General features: G+C 56.2%; 1 protein-coding gene across 2 annotated transcripts in view; it reads left to right on the top strand.

Moving 5' to 3' along the window:
- Nucleotides 1-7,272: 7,272 nt before the first annotated feature.
- Nucleotides 7,273-11,800, top strand: part of abcb8 (ATP binding cassette subfamily B member 8) — a 28,478-nt gene continuing 23,950 nt past the window's right edge. The window contains exons 1-3 of one of the 2 annotated variants that reach the window (XM_031903240.1): nucleotides 7,273-7,433; nucleotides 10,651-10,972; nucleotides 11,589-11,744. In XM_031903240.1, the coding sequence (XP_031759100.1) occupies nucleotides 7,381-7,433; nucleotides 10,651-10,972; nucleotides 11,589-11,744 (531 nt within the window). In that variant the 5' untranslated portion in view covers nucleotides 7,273-7,380. 2 annotated transcript variants of the gene reach the window in all.

Here is an 11,800-nt window from a genome sequence, read left to right as displayed (position 1 = left end):
ATACAATGTGTATATATACCTATAACCTGCCCCCGGCATGGATACAATGTGTATATATACCTAAACCTGCCCCCGGCATGGATACAATGTGTATATATACCTATAACCTGCCCCCGGCATGGATACAATGTGTATATATACCTAAACCTGCCCCCGGCATGGATACAATGTGTACATATACCTATAACCTGCCCCCGGCATGGGTACAATGTGTATATATACCTATAACCTGCCCCCGGCATGGATACAATGTGTATATATACCTATAACCTGCGCTTGGCATGGATACAATGTGTATATATACCTATTACCTGCCCCCGGCATGGATACAATGTGTATATATACCTATAACCTGCCCCCGGCATGGGTACAATGTGTATATATACCTATAACCTGCCCCCGGCATGGATACAATGTGTATATGTATATATACCCCCGGGGTACTGTACCCAATGATATCAGTAAGTGTGAGACCCCCTGGGGTACTGTACCCAATGATATCAGTAAGTGTGAGACCCCCGGGGTACTGTACCCAATGATATCAGTAAGTGTGAGACCCCCGGGGTACTGTACCCAATGATATCAGTGTGAGACCCCCGGGGTACTGTACCCAATGATATCAGTAAGTGTGAGACCCCCGGGATACTGTACCCAATGATATCAGTAAGTGTGAGACCCCCGGGGTACTGTACCCAATGATATCAGTAAGTGTGAGACCCCCTGGGGTACTGTACCCAATGATATCAGTAAGTGTGAGACCCCCGGGGTACTGTACGGCGGCGGGGGGACTGTATATTAAAGGGATATATAGAGCCCGGTGGCGGGGGGACTGTATATTAAAGGGATATATAGAGCCCGGTGGCGGGGGGACTGTATATTAAAGGGATATATAGAGCCCGGTGGCGGGGGGACTGTATATTAAAGGGATATATAGAGCCCGGTGGCGGGGGGACTGTATATTAAAGGGATATATAGAGCCCGGTGGCGGGGGGACTGTATATTAAAGGGATATATAGAGCCCGGTGGCGGGGGGACTGTATATTAAAGGGATATATAGAGCCCGTACCCAATGATATCAGTAAGTGTGAGACCCCCGGGGTACTGTACCCAATGATATCAGTAAGTGTGAGACCCCCGGGGCACTGAACCCAATGATATCAATAAGTGTGAGACCCCCGGGGTACTGTACCCAATGATATCAGTAAGTGTGAGACCCCCGGGGTACTGTACCCAATGATATCAGTAAGTGTGAGACCCCCGGGGTACTGTACCCAATGATATCAGTAAGTGTGAGACCCCCGGGGTACTGTACCCAATGATATCAGTAAGTGTGAGACCCCCGGGGTACTGTACCCAATGATATCAGTAAGTGTGAGACCCCCGGGGTACTGTACCCAATGATATCAGTAAGTGTGAGACCCCCGGGGTACTGTACCCAATGATATCAGTAAGTGTGAGACCCCCCGGGGTACTGTACCCAATGATATCAGTAAGTGTGAGACCCCCGGGGTACTGTACCCAATGATATCAGTAAGTGTGAGACCCCCGGGGTACTGTACCCTATGATATCAGTAAGTGTGAGACCCCCGGGGTACTGTACCCAATGATATCAGTAAGTGTGAGACCCTCGGGGTACTTTAGGAAGGATAGGGAGTGCCCCCGGGGTACTATAATAAGGTGGGTACTAAGGAGGGGCAGGAGTGAATACTGAGGGGAAGGTAATTGCCACCCTACAGATATTGTGAGTGAATAAGGGGCCACACTGTTACCCGGCCAGTGGGACAGGGGTAACTGCTGGGGGGGGGGGGGGGCAGTTAAGCACATGACACACAGACAAAGCTGACACTGAACCAAGGGTGAAAGGGCAAGTGCACACATGGGTGAAGCAAATACCCTAATGAGGGTGTTTAATGGGGGGGGGGGTGTAGCCAGATAATGAGAGACCCCCCCAGCACAGCCCTGAGAATAGCAGCTAACTGGGGATAACTGCAATCACTGGATCATGGCTGCCCCCAGGGTATCTGGTCTGATCTCTGTTTTGCCCTTAGGGGTTACAGCGGTTGAACCATAAACAATTAAAGTGCTTCCTGCCCTCCATTCCCGGCACTCCCTGTGCCACAATATCCCATCCTGCCCCATTCCCAGTACTCCCTGTGCCACAATACCCCATCCTGCCCCATTCCCAGTACTCCCTGTGCCCCAATATCCCATCCTGCCCCATTCCCAGTACTCCCTGTGCCCCAATATCCCATCCTGCCCCATTCCCAGTACTCCCTGTGCCACAATATCCCATCCTGCCCCATTCCCGGTACTCCCTGTGCCACAGTATCCCATCCTGCCCCATTCCCAGTACTCCCTGTGCCACAATATCCCATCCTGCCCCATTCCCAGTACTCCCTGTGCCACAATATCCCATCCTGCCCCATTCCCAGTACTCCCTGTGCCACAATATCCCATCCTGCCCCCCATTCCCAGTACTCCCTGTGCCCCAATATCCTAACCTGCCCCATTCCCAGTACTCCCTGTGCCCCAATATCCCATCCTGCCCCATTCCCAGTACTCCCTGTGCCACAATATCCCATCCTGCCCCATTCCCAGTACTCCCTGTGCCCCAATATCCCATCCTGCCCCATTCCCAGTACTCCCTGTGCCACAATATCCCATCCTGCCCCATTCCCAGTACTCCCTGTGCCCCAATATCCCATCCTGCCCCATTCCCAGTACTCCCTGTGCCCCAATATCCTATCCTGCCCCATTCCCAGTACTCCCTGTGCCACAATATCCCATCCTGCCCCATTCCCAGTACTCCCTGTGCCACTATATCCCATCCTGCCCCATTCCCAGTACTCCCTGTGCCCCAATATCCCATCCTGCCCCATTCCCAGTACTCCCTGTGCCACAATATCCCATCCTGCCCCATTCCCAGTACTCCCTGTGCCCCAATATCCCATCCTGCCCCATTCCCAGTACTCCCTGTGCCACAATATCCCATCCTGCCCCATTCCCAGTACTCCCTGTGCCCCAATATCCCATCCTGCCCCATTCCCAGTACTCCCTGTGCCCCAATATCCTATCCTGCCCCATTCCCAGTACTCCCTGTGCCACAATATCCCATCCTGCCCCATTCCCAGTACTCCCTGTGCCACTATATCCCATCCTGCCCCATTCCCAGTACTCCCTGTGCCCCAATATCCCATCCTGCCCCATTCCCAGTACTCCCTGTGCCACAATATCCCATCCTGCCCCATTCCCAGTACTCCCTGTGCCCCAATATCCCATCCTGCCCCATTCCCAGTACTCCCTGTGCCACAATATCCCATCCTGCCCCCCATTCCCAGTACTCCCTGTGCCCCAATATCCCATCCTGCCCCATTCCCAGTACTCCCTGTGCCACAATATCCCATCCTGCCCCATTCCCGGTACTCCCTGTGCCACAATATCCCATCCTGCCCCATTCCCGGTACTCCCTGTGCCACAATATCCCATCCTGCCCCATTCCCGGTACTCCCTGTGCCACAATATCCCATCCTGCCCCATTCCCGGTACTCCCTGTGCCACAATATCCCATCCTGCCCCATTCCAAGTACTCCCTGTGCCACAATATCCCATCCTGCCACATTCCCTGTACTCCCTGTGCCACAATATCCCATCCTGCCCCATTCCCAGTACTCCCTGTGCCCCAATATCCCATCCTGCCCCATTCCAAGTACTCCCTGTGCCACAATATCCCATCCTGCCCCATTCCCAGTACTCCCTGTGCCACAATATCCCATCCTGCCCCATTCCCAGTACTCCCTGTGCCACAATATCCCATCCTGCCCCATTCCCTGTACTCCCTGTGCCACAATACCCCACCCTGCCCCATTCCCAGTACTCCCTGTGCCACAATATCCCATCCTGCCCCATTCCCAGTACTCCCTGTGCCACAATATCCCATCCTGCCCCATTCCCGGTACTCCCTGTGCCCCAATATCCTATCCTGCCCCATTCCCAGTACTCCCTGTGCCACAATACCCCACCCTGCCCCATTCCCGGTACAATGTGTATATATACCTATAACCTGCCCCCGGCATGGATACAATGTGTATATATACCTATAACCTGCCCCCGGCATGGATACAATGTGTATATATACCTATTACCTGCCCCCGGCATGGGTACAATGTGTATATATACCTATAACCTGCCCCCGGCATGGATACAATGTGTATATGTATATATACCCCCGGGGTACTGTACCCAATGATATCAGTAAGTGTGAGACCCCCGGGGTACTGTACCCAATGATATCAGTAAGTGTGAGACCCCCGGGGTACTGTACCCAATGATATCAGTAAGTGTGAGACCCCCGGGGTACTGTACCCAATGATATCAGTAAGTGTGAGACCCCCGGGGTACTGTACCCAATGATATCAGTAAGTGTGAGACCCCCGGGGTACTGTACCCAATGATATCAGTAAGTGTGAGACCCCCTGGGGTACTGTACCCAATGATATCAGTAAGTGTGAGACCCCCGGGGTACTGTACGGCGGCGGGGGGACTGTATATTAAAGGGATATATAGAGCCCGGTGGCGGGGGGACTGTATATTAAAGGGATATATAGAGCCCGGTGGCGGGGGGACTGTATATTAAAGGGATATATAGAGCCCGTACCCAATGATATCAGTAAGTGTGAGACCCCCGGGGTACTGTACCCAATGATATCAGTAAGTGTGAGACCCCCGGGGTACTGTACCCAATGATATCAGTAAGTGTGAGACCCCCGGGGTACTGTACCCAATGATATCAGTAAGTGTGAGACCCCCGGGGTACTGTACCCAATGATATCAGTAAGTGTGAGACCCCCGGGGTACTGTACCCAATGATATCAGTAAGTGTGAGACCCCCGGGGTACTGTACCCAATGATATCAGTAAGTGTGAGACCCCCGGGGTACTGTACCCAATGATATCAGTAAGTGTGAGACCCCCGGGGTACTGTACCCAATGATATCAGTAAGTGTGAGACCCCCGGGGTACTGTACCCAATGATATCAGTAAGTGTGAGACCCCCGGGGTACTGTACCCAATGATATCAGTAAGTGTGAGACCCCCGGGGTACTGTACCCAATGATATCAGTAAGTGTGAGACCCCCGGGGTACTGTACCCAATGATATCAGTAAGTGTGAGACCCCTGGGGTACTGTACCCAATGATATCATTACTCCCGGTACTCCCTGTGCCACAATATCCCATCCTGCCCCATTCCCAGTACTACCTGTGCCACAATACCCCACCCTGCCCCATTCCCAGTACTCCCTGTGCCACAATATCCCATCCTGCCCCATTCCCAGTACTCCCTGTGCCACAATATCCCATCCTGCCCCATTCCCAGTACTCCCTGTGCCCCAATATCCTATCCTGCCCCATTCCCAGTACTCCCTGTGCCACAATACCCCACCCTGCCCCATTCCCAGTACTCCCTGTGCCCCAATACCCCACCCTGCCCCATTCCCAGTACTCCCTGTGCCACAATATCCCACCCTGCCCCATTCCCAGTACTCCCTGTGCCACAATACCCCACCCTGCCCCATTCCCACTACTCCCTGTGCCCCAATATCCCATCCTGCCCCATTCCCAGTACTCCCTGTGCCCCAATATCCCATCCTGCCCCATTCCCAGTACTACCTGTGCCCCAATATCCCATCCTGCCCCCATTCCCAGTACTCCCTGTGCCCAAATATCCCATCCTGCCCCATTCCCAGTACTCCCTGTGCCACAATACCCCATCCTGCCCCATTCCCAGTACTCCCTGTGCCCCAATATCCTATCCTGCCCCATTCCCAGTACTCCCTGTGCCACAATATCCCATCCTGCCCCATTCCCAGTACTCCCTGTGCCACAATATCCCATCCTGCCCCATTCCCAGTACTCCCTGTGCCACAATATCCCATCCTGCCCCATTCCCAGTACTCCCTGTGCCACAATATCCCACCCTATTCCCAGTACTCCCTGTGCCCCAATATCCCATCCTGCCCCATTCCCAGTACTCCCTGTGCCACAATATCCCACCCTATTCCCAGTACTCCCTGTGCCACAATATCCCATCCTGCCCCATTCCCAGTACTCCCTGTGCCCCAATATCCCATCCTGCCCCATTCCCAGTACTCCCTGTGCCCCAATATCCCATCCTGCCCCATTCCCAGTACTCCCTGTGCCACAATATCCCACCCTATTCCCAGTACTCCCTGTGCCACAATATCCCACCCTATTCCCAGTACTCCCTGTGCCACAATACCCCATCCTGCCCCATTCCCAGTACTCCCTGTGCCCCAATATCCCATCCTGCCCCATTCCCAGTACTCCCTGTGCCACAATACTCCATCCTGCCCCATTCCCAGTACTCCCTGTGCCCCAATATCCTATCCTGCCCCATTCCCAGTACTCCCTGTGCCACAATATCCCATCCTGCCCCATTCCCAGTACTCCCTGTGCCACAATATCCCATCCTGCCCCATTCCCAGTACTCCCTGTGCCCCAATATCCCATCCTGCCCCATTCCCAGTACTCCCTGTGCCACAATATCCCACCCTATTCCCAGTACTCCCTGTGCCCCAATATCCCATCCTGCCCCATTCCCAGTACTCCCTGTGCCACAATATCCCATCCTGCCCCATTCCCAGTACTCCCTGTGCCACAATATCCCACCCTGCCCCATTCCCAGTACTCCCTGTGCCACAATATCCCACCCTGCCCCATTCCCAGTACTCCCTGTGCCCCAATATCCCATCCTGCCCCATTCCCAGTACTCCCTGTGCCCCAATATCCCATCCTGCCCCATTCCCAGTACTCCCTGTGCCCCAATATCCCATCCTGCCCCATTCCCAGTACTCCCTGTGCCACAATATCCCATCCTGCCCCATTCCCAGTACTCCCTGTGCCCCAATATCCCATCCTGCCCCATTCCCAGTACTCCCTGTGCCCCAATATCCCATCCTGCCCCATTCCCAGTACTCCCTGTGCCACAATATCCCATCCTGCCCCATTCCCAGTACTCCCTGTGCCACAATATCCCATCCTGCCCCATTCCCAGTACTCCCTGTGCCACAATATCCCATCCTGCCCCATTCCCAGTACTCCCTGTGCCACAATATCCCATCCTGCCCCATTCCCAGTACTCCCTGTGCCACAATATCCCACCCTATTCCCAGAATTCCCTGTATATCAGGCAAGAGTTGGACTATAATCCCCATCCCAGTGAGTACCATGTGTCTAGCCTGTAGTATCAGGTGACTAGCTTGGCCAATCAAGGCTCAGAACGGCAGAGGCGGGCAAGGGGGAGTGGCTGCCTGACCTGCCGGTACCACACAGGGATCCCGGACAGATTGGACCCCGTAAGGCCATGTTGTTCCACTTTCTCCAGGCCGGACTCCGCCAGTGCCGACCTCCCGCAAGGTAACTACCTGCTCAGACCCACCAAACATGGCTGGGCTTAACCAGCGGCTATCTCTTATAGTCATTGGCTCCGCCTTGACATCAACCGTTTGGGATTCTGGGAAAGGCGGCTTTTATTAGCGCGCAGGGTGTTATGGGATATGTAGTTCTTTTGTGTTCTGCATGCGTATATCGGAGAACGTTCCGCACTACAATTCCTATAAATCCCTGTTCTGTGAGCTCGACCGAATTGACTGAGAGAGCCAGTGAGAAGATTGCAGTAGCCCAGGGACTGTTTGTATGTGTGTATGAAAGCCTTGGTGTCCGGTGGGGCCCCGTATGATGTGGCCCCGTATGATGTGGCCCCGTATGATGTGGCCCTTGGGAGCCCATGGGAATAACAATAGTTGATAGTTATCATGCTTTGGGGGCGGGGCAAAGGAAGCAGCAGAGCCATGAATTGCACTTGGTCGTCTTTTCCCCTCATCTCCCTTCCTCCCCCTCCTCCCCCACATTAATCCCCAGGCCCCTACTGCAGCTCATGTTGTTATATTCCTCTCCACATGCCATTTGTGTCTGGCTTGGTTGCTATGGCGAGGGACCCTGGCAACCAGATAAGTTTCAGTTTTGCCCTGAGAACAAAAAGAGTTTCTTATTAAGGAACGAATGGAAATAATTGAGCAAATGCAATTTGTATAACAGATCCCTAGAGTGTAAGTGACCCAGCCCCCCAGCGACTCCCCGTGACCCTGCCCCCCCAGTGACCCACCCCCCCCAGCGACTCCCCGTGACCCACCCCCCCCAGCGACTCCCCGTGACCCTGCCCCCCCAGCGACTCCCCGTGACCCCCCCCCGCCCCCCGTGACCCTGCCCCCCAGCGACTCCCCGTGACCCTGCCCCCCCAGCGACTCCCCGTGACCCTGCCCCCCCAGCGACTCCCCGTGACCCGCCCCCCCAGCGACTCCCCGTGACCCGGCCCCCCAGCGACTCCCCGTGACCCTGCCCCCCCAGCGACTCCCCGTGACCCTGCCCCCCCAGCGACTCCCCGTGACCCTGCCCCCCCAGCGACTCCCCGTGACCCTGCCCCCCAGCGACTCCCCGTGACCCTGCCCCCCCAGCGACTCCCCGTGACCCTGCCCCCCCAGCGACTCCCCGTGACCCTGCCCCCCCAGCGACTCCCCGTGACCCTGCCCCCCCAGCGACTCCCCGTGACCCTGCCCCCCCAGCGACTCCCCGTGACCCGGCCCCCCAGCGACTCCCCGTGACCCTGCCCCCCCAGCGACTCCCCGTGACCCTGCCCCCCTGCTTTCCCAGCTACTTAGTGCGACTATCATGGCTTAGGGCAGTGCTGTCCAACTGGCGGCCCGCGGGCCGCATGCGGCCCGCGACCCCCCTCTGTGTGGCCCCCCACCTGTCTGGCTGCTTTGATGGCTTACCTTTGAGTAAGCATTAAATGGTATCAGTACTGAGATTAACTGCCCCCCCTGCATGGTTCTCACCTCAGATTCAGGCTGTAATCCCCCTGTATTGTTTAATCATGTAATCCCCTGTGTTGTTCCACCTTTTAATCTCTGCATTGTTCTACCCCTGCAGTGTTCCCACCTCAGGCTCAGACTGTAATCACCCACATTGTTCACTTATTCACACCTCAGACATAGGTACTGTAGGCAGAGTATGGCACATACAGCCAGCATAGGGCAGGTAGAGTATGGCACACACAGGCAGCATAGGTCAGGGAGGGTATGGCACACACAGGCAGCATAGGCCAGGGAGGGTATGGCACACACAGGAAGGGTATGGCAGGCAGAGTATGGCACACACAGGCAGGGTAGGGCAGGCAGAGTATGGCACACACAGGCAGGGTAGGGCAGGTAGAGTATGGCACACACAGACAGCATAGGACAGGCAGAGTGCTGCCTGTGTGTGCCATACTCTGCTTGCCCTATGCTGCTTGTGGGAGGGGAACCTGGCAGGGGTTTGTTGTGGGAGTTTGTTAGCAGTTGGAAATAGCCATTAAATGGTCCCCTAAGGTGTGTAATTATGTACTGGGGGTTGCTGTGCTATCCACAGGGGAGGAGGAGGCATATGGAATTTAAGGGTATATCTTAATATGACATAATTCTTTCACATATGAATGATGGTTGATATCCCCACAGTAAGGACCAAGCATTTGGGATTTTGCTGTGCTACCACCATTGTGATAAAATAGGTGTGGTTTGAAGTGGGTGTGGTTTCAAAAAGGGGAGTGGTCAAAACTGGCTTCCATTAGCGGCCTTCCACCATGTATGCTAGAGAAATTCCGGCCCTCGGCACCGTAGAAGTTGGACAGCACTGGCTTAGGGGGACCGACCCAGTTACACTCCTGACCTAGGGGGACCGACCCAGTTACACTCCTGACCTAGGGGGGCCGACCCAGTTACACTCCTGACCTAGGGGGACCGACCCAGTACACTCCTGACCTAGGGGGGGCGACCCAGTACACTCCTGACCTAGGGGGGCCGACCCAGTACACTCCTGACCTAGGGGGGCCGACCCAGTACACTCCTGACCTAGGGGGACCGACCCAGTACACTCCTGACCTAGGGGGGCCGACCCAGTACACTCCTGACCTAGGGGGGCCGACCCAGTACACTCCTGACCTAGGGGGGCGGACCCAGTTACACTCCTGACCTAGGGGGACCGACCCAGTACACTCCTGACCTAGGGGGACCGACCCAGTACACTCCTGACCTAGGGGGGCCGACCCAGTACACTCCTGACCTAGGGGGGCCGACCCAGTGCACTCCTGACCTAGGAGGACCGACCCAGTTACACTCCTGACCTAGGGGGACCGACCCAGTACACTCCTGACCTAGGGGGACCGACCCAGTTACACTCCTGACCTAGGGGGGCCGACCCAGTTACACTCCTGACCTAGGGGGACCGACCCAGTACACTCCTGACCTAGGGGGGGCGACCCAGTACACTCCTGACCTAGGGGGACCGACCCAGTACACTCCTGACCTAGGGGGACCGACCCAGTTACACTCCTGACCTAGGGGGACCGACCCAGTACACTCCTGACCTAGGGGGACCGACCCAGTTACACTCCTGACCTAGGGGGACCGACCCAGTACACTCCTGACCTAGGGGGACCGACCCAGTGCACTTTGGGCCTATTTGGTACCAAGCCATGAGTGAGTCGGTTGGTCCCATAGGGGGCAGTGTGTACTCCCTGTGTTTATTATGTTCCCTGCAGGTTAGTTGGCCTTGAGACCGGACTCTCCGGGGCCCGGGGCCCCTCCCTCCCAGCTACACTAGCCAATTACAGCCGCCTGAGAAACGCCTGCCGCCCCCCCTGGCGCTCACCATGGAAACCAGTGAAGAAGGGGAAGCTGCTGGCGGTGCTTCTGGGCCCGGCGGTTCTGGGGGTTGGTGTGAGAGCGGCACGGTGCCAAGTGGAGCTGATTGCCCCCCCACTGATTGTGCCACAGGGGGCACGGCCTGAACCCGAGTTCAACTGGGCCGAGTTCTGGAAGCTTCTGCGCCCGCAGCTCATCGCTCTGCTTACGGCTGTACTTGTAAGTGCCTAACCTCCTGCTGCTCTGGGGCCCATTTACTAACAGCCCCCCCTTCTGGGGCCCATTTACTAACAGCCCCCCCTTCTGGGGCCCATTTACTAACAGCCCCCCCTTCTGGGGCCCATTTACTCACAGCCCCCCCCCCTTCTGGGGCCCATTTACTCACAGTCCCCCCCTTCTGGGGCCCATTTACTCACTGTCCCCCCCCCCTTCTGGGGCCCATTTACTCACAGCCCCCCCCCCTTCTGGGGCCCATTTACTCACAGTCCCCCCCTTCTGGGGCCCATTTACTCACTGTCCCCCCCCCCCTTCTGGGGCCCATTTACTCACAGTCCCCCCCTTCTGGGGCCCATTTACTCACAGTCCCCCCCTTCTGGGGCCCATTTACTCACAGTCCCCCCCTTCTGGGGCCCATTTACTCACTGTCCCCCCCCCCCTTCTGGGGCCCATTTACTCACAGCCCCCCCCCCCCTTCTGGGGCCCATTTACTCACAGTCCCCCCCTTCTGGGGCCCATTTACTCACAGTCCCCCCCCCCTTCTGGGGCCCATTTACTCACAGTCCCCCCCTTCTGGGGCCCATTTACTCACAGTTGCCCTGTCTGCCCCCTTCCCCAGTTGGCATTTGGCGCCGCCCTGCTGAACATCCGGATCCCGTTAATGCTGGGGGAGTTGGTGAACGTTGTTTCCCGCTACACCAGAGAGCATGCTGGGAATTATCTGCAGGAAGTGCAGGGGCCGGCCCTGAAGCTGCTGTGCCTTTATGGAGCCCAGGTAGGTTCCTTATCATATGCTGTAACTCCTCCCACTGCGCCAGATGATTAGTAGAA

The sequence above is a fragment of the Xenopus tropicalis genome, chromosome 6, assembly GCF_000004195.4.
Source record: "Xenopus tropicalis strain Nigerian chromosome 6, UCB_Xtro_10.0, whole genome shotgun sequence".
Classification (NCBI taxonomy): Eukaryota; Metazoa; Chordata; class Amphibia; order Anura; family Pipidae; genus Xenopus; species Xenopus tropicalis.
Note: the sequence above shows the minus strand (reverse complement) of the source record. Positions and strands in the feature narration are given on the sequence as shown.